General features: G+C 41.6%; 1 protein-coding gene across 1 annotated transcript; it reads right to left on the minus strand.

Annotated features, from left to right (window-relative positions):
- Positions 1–3,437: 3,437 nt before the first annotated feature.
- On the minus strand, positions 3,438–18,444 carry eefsec (eukaryotic elongation factor, selenocysteine-tRNA-specific). The gene is made up of 6 exons (XM_072459738.1): positions 17,876–18,444; positions 14,752–14,959; positions 14,128–14,224; positions 12,934–13,098; positions 10,100–10,723; positions 3,438–3,634 (listed from the first exon to the last, which is right to left on the minus strand). Exons 1-6 carry the CDS (start codon positions 18,174–18,176, stop codon positions 3,458–3,460), a joined length of 1,572 nt encoding a protein of 523 aa, XP_072315839.1. The 5' UTR covers positions 18,177–18,444; the 3' UTR covers positions 3,438–3,457.
- Between the last annotated feature and the right edge of the window lie 72 nt (positions 18,445–18,516).

An 18,516-nucleotide genomic window follows, 5' to 3' on the forward strand; every position in this document is an offset into this window, starting at 1 on the left:
CAAGTTTATTTCAGCAATTTTATAACTAGAAAGCACTCACACGCATTTGTTTTCACCGCAACCTTTTTCAGCAATAACACAAATATAACACACTAATATTTGTTTATTGTCAATGTCGTCTTGTTGGATGGAGAGAATCCTGCAGCATTTCTTCGTGACGTTTCATACACAGGAGGAACTGTGAGTGTTTTGAGTGTTTTTGCTGCGTCTGACGGGCTCACGTACGCGGCGGCGCCTCCGTTCTTTCCTCTTATCTGTGCAGTTACTGTGAGGGTTGTTTTGGTTAACGGCAGAAAGACTCATCAAGTTATCGACAATCTAAACGAGAGCTGCATGTACACGCGCACAACCACTGAACACAATAGTTCAAAACTCCAGGGACAAGTACAGCAGCGTTTTAAGACGATGGTCGGACTGTTTAAAATGTGAATTCAAATTGAAGCGAATATTCTGAAATTCAAGAAAGCATTAACAACGCACTGAATAGCACCAAAACCAGCAGCGAGCCTGTATTCTCCAGTTTGAATATTAAAAAATATGCAAAATTGGGTATGAAAAATATTTTTAAAATCACAAATTAGAGCTTGACGATATGACAAAATGTATATACATTTCTTTTTCTCATATAGATTGATCATGAAGTGGCTTTGAATTATTATTTTCCAGAACATTAATGATAGACATTTAAATTTGCGACATTTATTTAAAAATTGTCACAGAAATTGTCTTCCTGATAAGTCTAAGCTACAGAAGACTGGCTCCATTAAAAAGACCTGACAATTAAAGTGATTGAATCTTCATCTCGAGTAAAATGTGTTTTGTGTCACGAATGACTTAAATTCCGCAATAAAATACAATATATTTATAAAAACAAGACGTACTGTATACCAAAAAATAACGTAACAAGATTATATTAAAGATTTTACAAAACATTTTGCTAGTTTATCCCCAAGTTTATAAAGTTACTTCCTGGTTGGATATGAGCAGCAGAGGTAATTCCACAACTGTTACCTAGCAACCATATTCTAAACAAGGGCCAAAATCCATTTAAATTACACAATATTATGATTTGACAATGAATATTAACTGATAACATCTTTATTTTGTTAAATGATCGTGCAAACTGTCAAAAAATTGCGTCAGTTGTTTGGAAATTGCCTCAGCACTTTTGGCGCATGTTGATGACATCACAGAGGGACTGAGCCCTACTTCCTGTAATTTTCATCCTTTATTTGTCAAATTTTCTTCACAAACTGTGACATGACTTATGTAAACTCTGATAAATATTCACCACATGGACTTAACTACCAAGCAGAGTACCGGTAATATATTCTGTTCGAATGCATAAGGGTCTGGAATCCGAGTCAGAGCCATTGAAGTCGTCGGTAATCCATTTACCTATCCAATCCCAGGCGGAGGTTTTAACGCGTCACACTGAGGATACGGAAGCAGCTTTTCACCCCCGTTCCAAAACATTCAAGATGGCGGACCCGGCTCGTGACCGAGTGTTGACGCTTCGGTTTTGAACATCAGGAAAGTCTGCTCTACTTGCCATGATGACCGTGCGTTAGATGCGGTTATGCGAAGGGTGTCATCGCAATTCAGGAGACATTTTCTGCGTTCGGGGACGGATAACGCGGAACACGCCTTGTTGACATGGGCTACGCAATATCCGGTTAAGCGCGTCGCGTTTTTTGCGTCACTTCTGGGTTTATGTGATTGGTTCTGTCTCTGCTCTAAACGTGTTGGGAATGGCTGGTCAGGCAAGCTCTTCACCCCATTCCCTGCATGGCCCACAAAACCTACAGAAGCAGTTAGATATACAGTATGGCAAAAATGAATGATATCACAATTGTTGAAAATTACCTCCAAAAGAGACAGAAACATCTAGTGTAAGCTCCCGAACAAGGGAATAAAGTGATATTTCTGCACCTCAACCAAAGCATTTACAGCCACATTTTACCACATTACTGATGCTTTGTGACAATATCGTAATTGTTATTGAGAAGATGCAAAAAAAAGCCTGTTGAATGTAAGAAGAGGATGTAGGTTCTGTTTCTAAATGTTTTTGTTTTCTCGTCCCTCCTGGAGCAGAGCGGTGGGTTTGGAGCAACAGAAGGTAAAATAAACAGCACAGACTTCCCCTGGAACAAGGGCCATTCCCGAAGGAATCCTGGGAATGTGGAGCGAGACCCCGGGCCTAATCTGACCACATCCTGACCACTGTCAGACAGGGAGAGAGGGGGAGAGAAAGAGGGGGAAAGAGAGAGGGAGAGAGAGAGAAAGAGGGGGAAAGAGAGAGAGAGAGAGAGAGAGAGAGAGAGAGAGAGAGAGAGAGAGAGAGAGAGAGAGAGAGAGAGAGAGAGAGAGAGAGAGAGAGAGAGAGAGAGAGAGAGAGAGAGAGAGAGAGAGAGAGAGAGAGAGAGAGAGAGAGAGAGAGAGAGAGAGAAAGAGAGAAAGAAAGAAAGAAAGAAAGAAAGAGAGAGAGAGAGAGAGAGAGAGGGGAAGAGAGAGAGAGAGAGAGAGAGAGAGAGAGAGGAAGAGAGAGAGAGAGAGAGAGAGGGGAAGAGAGAGAGAGAGACAAGAGTCAACGGAAAGAGAAATGAAAGAGAGAAAGTGACAGAAAGAATAACAAGAGAGAGCGGGAGAAAAGAAAGAACGAGACAGAGGAAGAGGAGGTGGAGAGAGCGAGAGGGGAGGTAAAGATGGGTATGGAGGAAGAGAGGAGAGATGGAGAAAGAGAGATGGAGCAGACAGATTCCTTCATGGACGAGTCAATGATGAGATCTGTATAAATAATATATATATATTTTATATATATTTTTGCCTGACGAAGGCCTAGACGCCGAAACGTTGCCTCTTTACTATTAAACTTTTATTTAGCAAGTTTGACAGTGTGCGGGATTTCTTTCCCTTTGCAGTAATGGTCATGAAATAAACAGAATAATGATCAATGCTTGTGTCCGTGTTAGTGACACACAGACATAGTTTAATTCTGCATAAAATATAGACCAGCGCACTATTTTTTAGGCTGAATATTTGTTTTATGATTCAGAAAAACAAAGTCCTGACAGACAGATAGTTCTCTACTTCATTAGGAGCGCAAATATACCATTATGTTAATTTAAACTTTAATCTAGGAATTTTCTCGCCCCGTTTTAACTTTTTTTGCTGTCTCTCCACTTGCAAGATGGCCGCCACAATTGCCATGGCAACAGAACCCACTATCTCTCTAGCCCAAAACTCAATGTAAAGGACACTCTCCCCAGTTAATTTCAACTACACAGACATCAGATATCAGAAAAAACCCAAACTATTACGCAGCGTTATAGACGTTTACATTTGTTGTTAGACTGCAGCAAGTTTTGACATGTTTAGTTTCACTGCTTAAACTAAATGTTGTGAAGTCACATGCCTAATCTGGACATGTATTTTCTGTGTAGCGTTTTCCCGTCTTTCACTCAGGTCTGAGTTTACCTTGTATTCGGATCTTGAACTTGCCGCTCTGCCCGAAGCCGCCCTCGATGACGCCGGTCTCCCCCGTCGACAGCGTGACCTTTAACCCCACGAACAGCTGCAGGTTGGTCTCCTTCTTAAACAGGCTGCGGCCGATTACTGTGTAGTCGTCTGTGACCTGGGCAAACACGGGAACATGAGGCATTCTTGCATGTGCCGTTATCTACAAGAGGATAAGCCTTGATAAATAAATACACGTCGTAACAATAAATAGGAGTTTGAAGAAGCAAATATTATCCAAAAAAGACAATAAACAAACTGACTCATTGTGCAAGATAGGGGCCGATAGCAATTAGTTCGGCCTTTTCAAGCCAAAACTACAATATACAGAGAACGTGTGTCCAAACTTAACCTACAATAAAAGAAAAACAATGCAACACTAGTACTGTCTTCTAAAAACAGATATTTTATCTGTTATTTTATGTATCAAACCTGCAATTCGACTATACAGGAAGTACTTTGTTGAGATTAGGTCTCAGATGCTCCTGACCTGTCGGGTGCCCCAAGGGTCAATCCTGGGACCTCTTCTGTTCAACCTCTATGCAGCAAAAATGTGTCCTATCACAAAGATGCAGACGACACTCAGATCCATGTCTCACTGACGGCAGGTGAATATGGACCAGTGGATTCACTCTGTCACTGCATCCAACAGATCAGTGTGTGGATGCAAAACAACTTTCTACAGCTGAACTCAGACAAGACTGAAATCATGGTCTTTGGCCCACAGAAAGTGTTAGCGGTCACCTTCAGAGTCGCCAGAGAATGGACTCGGATTTGAATTTTAACAGCCAAGTCAAATCCATCTAAAAAACATTGCCAAAACCAAAAGTATAGCGTCTAAACCAGACTTGGAGAGACTTATCCATGTGTTTGTCTCCAGTAGATTGGACTACTGTAACGGCTGCTCACTCCAAACGAGCTGTAAAACAGCTGCAGAACATCCAGAACGCTGCTGCTCGGGTCCCGACTAGAACCAGGAAGTACCATCACATTAGTCCTGTTACATTTACATTGTTTATGTGGTGGTTAACCACTCAAAATTATATTTGTGGTTATTATCATTGTTAAAATATGTCACAGTTGATCTTGTGAGTGAAGTGAGAGTCCCTCGACCAGCTCCCAGTTCACAAGTTACAGGGCATTTTTTTCAAGTCAGAGGTGGGATCAGTAACTTCTATGTCTCATTATAAACTCTAACTACTTAAGTGTTTTATTGTGCTGTTCATTAATTGCAGTTCCTATGTGATCAACAAGTTTTTTGTGATTTGCCAATTGCAATTTGATAGTGATTCATCTTCATCAGCGCTAGTTTCAATCTCCGCGATACATCACACCTCAAAATGTGTTATTGTGACAGACTTTGGAGTCAGAACAGAAATGTGTACTTGCTGTAAATGTCAGAACGTGAGACAATAATTCCTATCTCTCCTCTCTTATGTGAAACCTTGTGTTTTTCAGCTCTGAGTCGGTCACATTCTGTTAGCCCTGTCGCCTGTCTGTCTCTCAACCGTCTTTCAACCTCCTGCACATTTTATGCCACATTTGTTTGTATTTCTTGCTTATCATCCATCACTAACCCGCTGCTAATCTGATAACAGCGAGGGCACCGCTCTGTCTCCGAGTCACCCGCGTCCTCATTCATGACTGAACATTTGACCCTGCTGCGACCGTGACCGATGCGGCGATACACACAAATGCAGGGAAATACACAAGGCTGACGAACATCTTAACAATGCCAGTTATGTGTGTCCTTTAGCGTCAGGAATCCTCAGAACATAAGCGTCCCGTTCTGGTGGCATCACACGGCCAGATAATGACCCCAGCACTCACTGTTCTGCTGCTGAGGCCGAGCTGTCAACAGCCCCGAGCGCTAACGGCAGGAAGCTAGTTCACACACACTTCACCTTTAACCTGACGGTGACACCACACAAGGGTGCAAAGTCATGCTACGTATGTATGTAAGTATGTCATTATTCTGATTATACAAGTACAGTGTTAAAGGTGATTTGTATCATTAAGATTGGGTTTTAACAGCTACGGTAGAGATGCAAAAAATAAAAGATTCCCCTAAATATTTTAATATTTTCTGTTCAAACTCCAAAAATATTCCATTAGTCATGAGTTCTGCCACCACTGTCTCAAGAGCCACATGCGGCTCTTTGAAGCCTCTCGTCTTTGAAGGGAAGTATAGGGAAAAAATTAATCTATTAGGCTCCGTGTTATTTATTAAGCTTGTATTTTACAGTGTGCAGCATACCAAAGGGTATTTTCTTTATTTAGCAGAGAAACTCTGGGGCTTCCTAACAATAAAACAGTTTGCACTTTTTTACCATGCAATCTAGTTTGAGCAAATCCCCTGCTTGTGTTTCAAAGGAAGACCAAGATTATTTGTAGGATGGAGAGTTATAAATATTAATATAAAATGCACCAGAATGCAGGAAATCATATATTATTTGCTCAAAAGAAGAAATTCTGGTGTAGGGTAGCAAATACAATCACACACATTTGAAAATACTGCATTATTTTGATGATGGCATGAATATTAAAGAGGCGCCACAGATTTCATTGTCATATTATGGGCTAAAATAGATAAATTTGTCCATAATTAAAATACAATTGAACAAAAAGGGCTTTTTAAACTTCTATTTGAGTAAAGTTTACTTCTTACAGCACAGAAGTAAAGAAATGTGAAGCAAATCAAAGTTTATCAACTCAATTATCTATATTTAGAATAACAAAGTCAAACCAAAAAATCTCAAACGTTATTATTTTGTAATTGTAAAAGAAGTCTTTTTTTTCTGCCGTTGAGATAATTAATTCCAGTCAAAACATACTGTTAAATGTTCCCCACGATGAAAAGCTGATCAGGTAAAGGTTTAAGGCATAACCAAAACATTAAATGAGGAAGAATTAGACAAATTGTGAGGTGAATGTGGACACAGGTAAAGAGGTAACAAGAAACCCTTACACAAGTACTACTTCTTTTTTTCATGCAGTTGCATTCAGCCCTACATTTGAAGTAGCCGTAGTCAAAATAGTTTACTGTGCTAGTAGTAGTACAGCGGCAGACAGCAAGTACATCCAAGCATGTGAATTTGCTGACGATCGTTTTAGTTACACAATAGACATAGCAGAGGCAGCACTCCTGGTTCAGTACATATTTTGCATACTTCCTGATCTTGTACTACATGTTATAATTCCAGTGGCAGTCAGGTGTGTCCAAACAGCGCCAGCCTGTGTCCGGGAGACGGGACAGTGGCGTCAGGAGGGCCACCCACGCACCCAGCCTTCAAAACGCACTGCACACAGCCTCCACACGATCATGCGCCCGGCCTCCACATGATCACGCACCCGGCCTCCACATGATCACGCACCCGGCCTCCACACGATCATGCACCCGGCCTCCACACGATCATGCACCCGGCCTCCACACGATCACGCACCCGGCTTCTCTCCACACGATCATGCACCCGGCCTCCACACCATCACGCACCCGGCCTCCACACCATCACGCACCCGGCCTCCACACCATCACGCACCCGGCCTCCACACCATCACGCACCCGGCCTCCACACCATCACGCACCCGGCCTCCACACCATCACGCACCCGGCCTCCACACCATCACGCACCCGGCCTCCACATGATCACGCACCCGGCCTCCACATGATCACGCACCCGGCCTCCACACGATCACGCACCCGGCCTCCACACGATCATGCACCCGGCCTCCACACCATCACGCACCCGGCCTCCACACCATCACGCACCCGGCCTCCACACCATCACGCACCCGGCCTCCACACCATCACGCACCCGGCCTCCACATGATCACGCACCCGGCCTCCACATGATCACGCACCCGGCCTCCACACGATCATGCACCCGGCCTCCACACGATCATGCACCCGGCCTCCACACGATCACGCACCCGGCTTCTCTCCACACGATCATGCACCCGGCCTCCACACGATCACGCACCCGGCCTCCACACGATCACGCACCCGGCTTCTCTCCACACGATCATGCACCCGGCCTCCACACGATCACGCACCCGGCCTCCACACCATCACGCACCCGGCCTCCACACCATCACGCACCCGGCCTCCACACCATCACGCACCCGGCCTCCACACCATCACGCACCCGGCCTCCACACCATCACGCACCCGGCCTCCACACCATCACGCACCCGGCCTCCACACCATCACGCACCCGGCCTCCACACCATCACGCACCCGGCCTCCACACCATCACGCACCCGGCCTCCACACCATCACGCACCCGGCCTCCACACCATCACGCACCCGGCCTCCACACCATCACGCACCCGGCCTCCACACCATCACGCACCCGGCCTCCACACCATCACGCACCAGTCATGTGCACTCAACATCTGCACCCATCCCACTTCAAGTGTGAGCCCAACATCAGCTCCCTCAGCAAGAAGGCCCAGTTGAAAATGCAGAGGCTGGGCCAAGCTGCCAGCGGAGAGGATGGTGCAGGTCTACACGGCCATCATTGAGTCCGTCCTCACCTCCTCCATCACCATGTGGTACGCTGGAGCCACAGCCAGAGACAAACTGAGACTACAGCGCATTGTGCGCTCTGCTGAGAAGGTGAACGGCTGCGGACTTCCATCTCTGCAGGACCTGTACATCTCCAGGGCTCTGGGACGAGCAGGTCGGATGACACTCACTCTGGACACGGACTATTTGAGCCAGTCCCCTCAGGCAGGAGGCTACGGTCCATCCGGACCAGAACCTCCCGCCACAAGAACAGTTTCTTTCCCTCTGCTGTTGGACTCATGAACACTTAACACCACTATAACAATTATTCAAACCAATAACCATTCATTGCACTGTTAAATTTTGCACAATTCTGACCAACTGTAAAATTGTGTATAATATACACTGAATATATTATATTCAGAACAAGCCTATTTTATTTTATTGGTAATTTCTAAACTTTATGAATGCCATTTTAAAAATACATATTTTGCTACTATTATTATACATTGTTGTATTTTGCACCTTAATGCCAAAGCAAGTCTCTAGTTTGTGAATTTGGTTCATTGACAATGACAATAAACTGATTCTGATCAATCCTTCCCTTGTGCACCCACCAAACCACAGACCACCTCAGCCCGGCCTGATCTTGAAGAGCTCTTCTCGGCGGTTCGCCTCTGATGCAGCCTGTTTGTGAGTGCGTGTGTGTTTATGAAAATACAATAGGGGCTCTGTCTGAGGCACGCTCCGACTGCCACCAGAAATGAGAAACATCCAGAGAAGAACGAACGTGGGGCAAAGAGAAATCTACAGGTCAACAAAAAGGTGAGGTGAACCAACCGTTGTAATTACAAAAGTCTGTATTGTGATAATTAGGGATATCAAAAAATAAAATGTTTGCGTTACAAATATTATGTTAAAGTGAGAAGAACAGAACAGAAGCCTTTATTTGTCCCCATTGTGTGGACAAATAAAGGCTTATCTTAAAGATTTTATGATCATTCACAATTATTGACAAAAAAGTGAAACCCTTCATTCAATTTCATTCAAATAGTTCTAGAGATTCAGATTACGCACTAGTTTGTGGCCATCTTTATGGGGGAAAAAAACGTAAGCTGATGTAAAACATTACATTTTTAGAATATGTTTTAAATTGTAATTACTTTTTTTGTTCTAAAATCGTCACAAATAGTGATTTTATAGTTTTGATTAGTTTTTACGTGTTAAGGTGACTATGGAAAGCTGTGATGTCATACTGTCTGGCTCCAAACAACTGAAGCCAATCCTGGCTAGCAGTTACTGCGTAGCAGCTAATGTGGAGTGGCTAATGTGGAGCGGCTATGGTGGAGCGGCTAACGTGGAGCGGCTAACGTGGAGCGGCTAACGTGGAGCGGCTAACGTGGAGCGGCTAAGGTGGAAATCCAAGTTCGTGTTTCATGGCAATTGGGAGCAAGGTTGTAGAAAGTACTTGCATAGCAACGAGCTGTGCTAGCTGTCAATCAAACCTGGTACAAACGCGAGCCGGATTAGTCAGTTATTATTGTTCATATCTTGATTTACAAAGACAGCAGCAAAATACAAACAAAGCCAAATAAAGCCATGGGGCTATAATATAAACTGGGTAAGACAGGCTTCTGTCTTGAAGCGAGTTTGATTAGTGGCCACTCAGCAGTTCTGCAGCTTGGGCCATTTGAGCGCCCATGAACTGTTGTCGTGTCAAACTGGTCGTGTTACAGGACACCTACAGCTTTCCCAAAGGTCGACTCTTTAAGAGATTCCTCTCTATTTTCACAACAGGAACTTTTAAAGAAAAAAAATCTAAATTCTCAAAGCATCTAAAAGCTTTGTAAGATTGATCCTAGCCTCGCTATGACCCTGTGCTAGCGCTGCACAAGCTGCCATCGCACTGATTGGTCAGAAATGATCGTGTTGTAAAAAAATGTGGAAGAAAACATATTTTTTGGCATCATGCACCAATGAGCACAAGCCATTCAAACCAATAAGACGGAGTCATCGATTCATCTTCCAGATCCTTTACTTCCACGGTTTGAACAAGCAAAGTGTGGTCTGACTTACCCTCTCCACTTGCCCCTCCTTCTGTTTGGTCTTGTAGATCCTGAGTTTGGGCAGCCCTGTTTCTGTGTAGTTTTTATCCTCAAATCCTTGCAGCAGTCGTCCCTGGAAGGCCAAGCGGCACGTGTTAGCATGAATGTCTGTGTCCAGCTTTGACCCGATCACGAGGCAGAACGAGGGACACGTGACCGGCCTCTCGAACTCCAACAGCGCCCACTGCTCCGGCTCCGGCCCAGCGCTGCCCTCTTTTTGACCACTTACATATTCCTCTTGGTAGAAATACTCTCTATCAAAATTAAAAGGTGTTTCTAATGAATGTGGCTCTGGAGGATTTGAGTTCGTTGAGCTCGGTGGCAGCCCAAAGAACGACACTTTTGCCATTACAGTTTCGTGTCCGACGGTGATGTGAAATTTGGCCCGAGTGAACAGAGCGCCCTTGAAGTAGCCGATCTTTCGAACGGAGATGACGGCGGCGTAAAGGGTGCGGAGGGACCCAGGGGTGCACGCAACACCCCGCTCCAGGAGCTTAGGGTCAAACTGGGTCACACACACCCCCACACGGTCGCCCTGCATTGCCATGGAGACGGGCTTACGGAACATCTGGATGGACTTCACCTTCTTAGTCACCTGAAACACACAAGACGCACGTTCTCATCATCAATGGCAGAATTATAGAAATGTAAAGACAACAACTTAGTCGACTAGTCAAACTATTAATGCTGTTTCTGTGGAGACAAAAACGTTTAACCAAATAATGGTTGAAATATGGTAACTGAAGGTTTCTATACAAAGAATATTAACAGATAAGACACTTTATTGACCAAAATCTGAATTTTGTTTTGACATTTTGATTTAATAATTGATTGCAATAATATCAATCTCGCCCTACCCCCTCCTCTCGACATTACCCAGAGCTCTCCTTGTTATTAAAGTATATTCACCTTCACCGGACACACACTTTTTACCACTCAAATTTCCAACCATTTTTGACAGCAGCTATTAGCAGCGTGTGTAACTGCTTCAGGATTCAGTGTGGCAGCTTCAACTGGTGTGTTCGAGATAAGACCTTGTATAAATTAACTTACGTCATTTGATTTGATTCCTTTGACGTGAAGGACCAGTGCAGAGGTGTTCAAAAGTGGGTTTCAAAATTGACTTCTGTGACTTCCATATGTTCTTTTTACTGGTCATACTGAGAATATTTTCTGGGTTTTCAATTTTTTTCTCCACGTAAATCAATTTTTTGAAGTTGTTTATCTTGATGTTGCATGTCTTTATTCTACTGCTGTTCTTGAACTGTCCCCATTGTGGGATGAATAAAGGTTCTCTTATCTTGACATAAGGGTTGTTTATTTATTGTTTAATAGATCCCCAATCGCATCGGCGGTATACTGTGTCACCGACTCTGGTCCTTTTGAATTTCAACTATAACAATCCATAATTGTAAGCCAAATATCTGTAACATACATCCATTAAAATAAATACAGTTACTTGTTTGGTGTACAAATACTTATGCCGCTTTCAGGTCAGATACAGTTTCAATAAATCCAATACAACAATAATGTGTTACTTTCACCTATTTTACAAATGTGTGTCAGGGATGCAACTCTAAGGTCTAACACTCGCTTTCAAAGATAAAAATCTACTATTGCCCTGTAGTAACACAATCACTTCATCGACTGTTATTCAGAGCGCTACTTCACAACAAAAAGACAAAGTGCTTCACATAAAGATCATAAACAACAAATAAGTGAATAAAATGCATAAAACCTGTAGCGTGCCACAGTAAAATGAAGTCTGGTAACGTTTAGTCCTGCCGTATGCTGCCACCCAGAGGACATGATGGTCACTGCACCTCCTCCTCCAGACGTTTCCATGTGTTGTTGATTATCCGCCTCTGCTCTGCCTCGACCCTGAGCCCTTTACATTAAACTGACACATCCTCCAAGCCTCTCTTCATCCCACTTCCTCCCAACATCCGAAAACCCGCCATCCTTGTACAAATATATTCAGGAATGGTACATGAGTGTAAATACAAGGTTATGACCGCTCTGTGGAGACACTGCTGGGTGAGAGGGAGAGCTCTGGGGGATTTGGGGGAAAATGTCTTCATCAAGTTTTGTTTTGTTTTTTGGTATTGGGACTGTATTTACAAGTCAATTTAAAACAAAGACAGAATTCACAGCGCACATTTCTTTTCTTTCTATTTCTTTAATCCAAGAGAACAAAGAGAAAACTGAATAACTGCTTAACTACAATAAGAATCAAGTGCATTTCAGAACACATATGTAGGGATGGCTAAATTTTTACATAATAAGACTGGACAATGGATGTTTATTAATTATTTACAGTCTTTATGATTCAAATTGCGATTTCGCTTCAAAAGGAATCGATCTCCTTGTCATAAAAGATAGCCAACTTACATTTACAACTTTAAATCAGTGAAGAATATTCTTAAGTATTATTTTGCGTACTTTGGGAACGGCTAAATTAAATTTGTATTATAAGACTTATTATTTAACACACAAAAATTGAAACTATTTTGTTTATTCTCAACTGTATCTACTGTATATTGTATATATTTGAACAGAGGACCAGGAGGTTTAGCACGAGAGAAGACTGATGAACCGTTGTTTTCAGAATTACAGTTTTTACCATTTTCTCACCATTTGAAATCATAGTTTAGTCAAATTTCTTGCCGTTATTGTGGCATAATGGACCTCGTCACTCATATAATTGATCAGATTCACCATTGGCCCTTTTTAAGAAATAAACGACACAGCAAAGCTGGCTCCAGTCTCCATCTGAATGAGAGACAACATGAAAACCACACGTACCTTGAGTGCTGGGATCTCCACGGTGTCGTTGATGGCCAGCGCCCCCTGCAGGATGGTACCAGTCATGACGGTGCCCTGTCCTCGGATGGAGAAACAGTGGTCCACGGCCATGAGGAGGTCTCCGGCCGCGTCCCTCTGAGGCAAGTACGTCTGCTTCTTCAAGAGCTGAAGCAACACACAAAAATACACACTTTGACTGTGTTTACTGGAGAATCAACAATGTCTCACCACAAAACACTACAAAGAAATGACTCAGGCTCTAGTGTTGTAATGTGTCCAGTTTTATGAAATTACACTCTTAACACTTTGATTATAGCTTTTAAATGATTAATATTGTGTTTTATTGTGACTTGGACATTTATTGGAGCTGCAGCAATCAATTCATTTCCCTTGAGGATCAATAAAGTATTCTCATTCTTAAATAAATTTAATGTGACATAAACGGACAGATAAAGGCACTGTTTACTTTATTGCATCTAGATTTACTTCAAATCTTTTAACTTTGTTTCTAAAGCTCTCACGACTTTATTGTGATTCGAAAAATCACCATCATTGTTGATTCACCAAATAATAATAATCATTCTCTAATCTTCAGTCACCAGTTAAAACTACTGTGACAATGCGATATTCCTACTTAAGACCTGGTTGGGACCTGAAAAAGTCCAGCTCTAGACCCAGTTTAGATTTAGTGGTGCTCGGAAAGTCAAATAATTTCTTTGGTGGTACTTTTGAAATTGTTTAACATAAATTCAAAAACGTTAGCATTCCCTGTAAATTTATTTCCATTGTTTTATTTGATAGCAATTTTTTACACTATTCCACGGCAAAGTAGATCCGGTACACTTTGGGTTTGTGTTCAAAATAATAATTACGGTACTCAAACAAACACAAAGCCTAATGGCTTGGTCTCCACAGTAAAATATGAATTATTATGATTGATTGGCCAACAGTTTGGAAAAGTACAACGCTTTTTTAATCCTCACAACATTAAAAACACCGTTGGTAATTGTGTTTGATGGAGGATTTGAACGTTTTGTATTAAATTCTTTCATCAAGTTAGTAAAAAGGTCTCTCACAACATGTCACTTTTCCAGGTATTTTGAAGACGGTACAGAAATGCGGGATTGAAATCGATGTTATTTCCCCAGCTCTAGTTTTAGGCTGGATGGTGGTGCAGCGGTGAAGGGCCTGTACCTGGATTAAGTCTGCGACGCCCTGTGGTTCCTCTGCGTCCGGAGCCTCAGGGCCTCCAGGCTTTGCTGCTACAGCAATCACAGGGCAGTCCTTAAACCTGGAGAGAACATGTCAAACGGTGATGATCATATCGATGACCGACAATCAAAGAATGTAATGTCCCAGGGAATTATAAAGTTTAAAAGACGCATCATTCTGTTCTCTCATTAACTCAACTGTTGAGTTTTGTTTAGTCCTTTTAATTTTAGTCTAGTTTAGGTCGACAAAAATGTTATGATCATTTAGTTGACCTTTTAAAGATGTGTTCCTTGGATGTTGGTCTGGTTTTAGTCTGGGATTAAAAATTTGGATTTAGTGTCCACTCGTTCCATTCATACATTTATGTCTAGCTTTTATCACTCAACCAAAGAATCAGTCTACAGTCATTGTTTTAGGCTTTATGATGATTTTTTATTTTGTTTTAGTGTCTTTAGTGTGACTTTGAAGCAGCAGAGATCTATTTTTTTCCACTCTATCTGCGTTCTCCGTGGGCATTTTGTAATGAAGGACTTTCGACATTCTTCAAACGTGGACAAGTCATTTCTTTCATCATTTCTGTCTTCACATAACGTAGAAGTCCCAAACCTGGTGTTTTCCAGTGTCTTGTGCAGCCTCTTGGTCATCTTGTCGACGGCGCTCTGCCTCTTGTTTTCGGGGAGCAGGTCGGTCTTGTTGAGGACGACGACCATGCGGCGGCACGTGAGCTCGCCGATCAGGAGGCACTCTGCGGTCTGAGTCTGAACACCCTTCACCACGTCCACCACCAGCATCATCAGATCGATGATCTGAGCGCCTGAGCGGCACACAAGAATGCAAATCAAATCGGCGCGGAAAAACGTTGATGTCAACATTTAGTGCTACGATTATTGTGGGGAAAATGTTGCGAATAACGATTATTCGCTATAATTACTGAAATCTCGTCTAATACTTTACCGTTTATGAAATTGAACTCTTTCAATGACAAAATAAGGTAAATGTAACAAAAACAGCCAAACAAAAAAAGTACTTTATATTTAGATACTTTAGATTATTCAAACCAATCAATTTTGCTTCTAAAATAGTCACAATTATTATTTTTTAGTTCTTACGATTATATTCACGAAATATATATAAAAATAATCATGATTAACCGAATAATCTTGATGTCCCTGCACACTAATAAAGAAGGGGATTTGATCACAAAATCTAAAATCTAAACTACTAAACTAATTACTAAGTCGAATGTTAAAAATACAATTATCAAATTCAGCTTTTCATACATAATACACTTTCTACATAAATATTCTATAAATAGAAGCTTCAGTTACCATACGTTTTAAAAAGGCTCAATGTGCAACAGAAATCATCGATTGACTAGAAAATGATCTACTACTACTTAAAGAATCATAAGTAATAGCTCTATTAAAGAGCATTTTGGAGGGTTTTTTGCTTTTCATATCCAAAATAAACCGTAAAATGGCAGAAATAATTCAACTACAACATAATCTTAAATTACCTAAACGTTGCATGTGATAAAAGCTGGACACATAGTCACACGGCCGGTTTAAAACAACTGCAGTGTCGGAGAAACGGCAAAACAGACCGAATTCTCCAACAAAAACAACCAAACAAGAAGAAGAACCAACACAAAGGTCCACAGCCAACAGCGGGACTGAACCAGGGTCTGTAACCAGATCTGCTCCGGGTTCTGGGTCTGGCTCCTCTTTTGGCTGTGTCTCTTTCCTGAGCTCCTCACTCGGGACTCGAGAGGAAGTTTAAAACAAACTCTGATCCACGCACTTTTCTTCCTGCTTAATCCGCAGCATGTGCCATGGACTCACATGAACACTCCAGGTGGGACGGGCCCAAAATATGCCAACCACTGCAATAAAAATAAATACAAACTTGTCTGGTTTGTTTTAAAATTTCAATTATATTTTAACATCTCACCACATTCTTTATTAGATTAGCAACAAATGTGATTTTAATTGTATGTGTTTTGTATTTTTAACACAACATTATTTTAATAGTCATCGATTATCCTGTTGAACATTGAGACTTTTTAAATACATTATAAACCAAATAAAAGGTTTAAATACTGCGACTGGACGCTTCTTGATAGAGAACATTTACAAATAAATTAATTTAATAATGCCAACTATAGTTGATTAATCGTCCTTCCCCCTTTTTTATTTCAATACATCCTTCATTATTTGTAATGATAAATCAACACATCATAAGGAATAATAAATCAACATAAACTCCTATTACACATGTTGTTTTGAGACAGGGCAGTGTAGAGCTGCTGTCTCATTGTGCCATGGAGAAACACCGCCCTCTGCTGGATATGTCAAAATTAAGACGTTGGATAAAAGATTCTCATTGCTCATTTTCGGCATCAAAAAAGACAATTCACATTTTAATATTAATTTACTGAGCATTACAGAAATACTAATTCATTGAATTGTTTTTATTGATTAAATGAAGACATCAGGGTCTTCAGTTACATGAGCACCACTGCTTTTATGAGACTTGGCTGTGGGTGTATAAGAGTCTTTATAGAGCCATTATAAATATATATGAGAGGAGAGTGCTGCAGAATATAAAATGACAGCTAAAGCAGGTTTTGAATGAAGCTAATTAATTGAAGTCATGGCTGTGAGCGTGTTCAACCGACCTCTGGGAGCGATCGAATATCCAGAGCTTTATTTATGATGCGTTTACACCTGCGGAGCACGCCTGCTGCTGCCTTTAAGAGTTTAAGCACTGGAAACTGATATTGACCACACGGTTAAATAAGACTAATAAATGAGATACAGGCAGGGATGCTTGAGACAATTTGTAAAAATGTCAAAGCTGCTCACAAAAGTACTGGACAGTAGTAGCAGTCAACACATGAACATGGATCAGAGAGTTTTTAACAAATATTTTATTATGCAAACCCTCAACGATACTGACCCATGTTGGACCGAGAGTGTTATCAGAGCATATTTTAAAGTTAAATTGTGAGTTTGTGCCACAATGAGTATGTTTCTAAGTTGCAAATGTTTATCTGAGAAGATTAAAGTGTGTATTATTGTATCCTACTTAAAAATATGATTCATGTCATGTCCCTAAAATAGAAAAACTTTTACTATACCCAAGCATACCCACCGAGACTAGAGCCAACATTGCAATTTGAGGGACAAAATGGCAAACACTGCAGATATTGGAACCACTTTTTAATAACTACAACTTAATTTTCTTTAACAAAGCATAAACAATGACTTCATGATGAACATATAGTATATTCATCATAATTCAGGGTCAGTAACCACTTAATTAAGGTTAGGGTTCAAATTAGGGTTAGAGAGTATTTGTTAATAAACTATTTGTTCAAAATCTTTTATGTCTTTGTGAATGCTTTACCAAGACAAGAATAAGTGTAGTTATTATAAAGTGGTAATTAATTATCTAGGTTAGGGCTGCAATTAATGATTATTTTAATGGTCGGCTAGGACTAAGTCAGACAATTATTTATTTTATACATTGAGATTTTCAAACACATTTTAAACCAACCACATTGGAAATCCAATTAACACAAATACAATTAGAATCATTTTAATATTCGATTACAACACGTGTAACCAGGAGTTTTGATGATCAGATTTATCTTGTGCATGTGAACACAGAAAACATAGCTCTTTATTGGGTTGTCCGATTAGTCTATTTATCCGATTTCCCCACTCACCTCCAATGATGGTCCTGATGAGGGAGGCGTGCCCCGGACAGTCCACCAGGGTGAACTGCAGGCTGTCGTACCGCTCCCCGGCGCTCTCCTGCAGCTGCTCCGGGAGCTCCACCGTGAAGGAGGAGAAGCCCAGGTCCAGGGTGATGCCTCGCTCTTTGGACTGCGGGTTCTTGTCAAAGGCGGCGGTGGATGCGGTGCTGCTCAGAGCCCGGGCCAGCGACGTCTTCCCACTGTCAACATGCCCCAGCACTCCCACGTTGAAATTTAATGTTTTGGTGCGGGAATCCGACTGCTCCGACATGTTCGCACCAGTTTGAGGCGATAAAAGAAAATGTTTCTTTATTCTATGCTAAATTGGACATTGAACTCCAAATGACGGACTAGGCTAACTTGAGATTTTATCGTTACAATGCCCAATCGACGTCCACATTAAGTTATAATTGCAGCTTTAGTTGCCGTATACAAATGTTATGCAGATCTAGATGTTTGTACATTGAGTTTTTTGCCAATATTACGATGTGTTTTACTCACTGGTAAGTTTCTGGCAGTTTCTACTAGCATGAGACCAAGCGAGATAAACGCGGAAGTGAAAGAATACATGGGCGGGAATTAGAGCTTGACTGACACACGTTTCAGCCAAT

Source organism: Eucyclogobius newberryi, unplaced genomic scaffold (genome assembly GCF_026437365.1).
Source record: "Eucyclogobius newberryi isolate DKJ021-1_F unplaced genomic scaffold, fEucNew1.0.hap1 SCAF_266, whole genome shotgun sequence".
In the NCBI taxonomy this organism is placed as follows: Eukaryota; Metazoa; Chordata; class Actinopteri; order Gobiiformes; family Gobiidae; genus Eucyclogobius; species Eucyclogobius newberryi.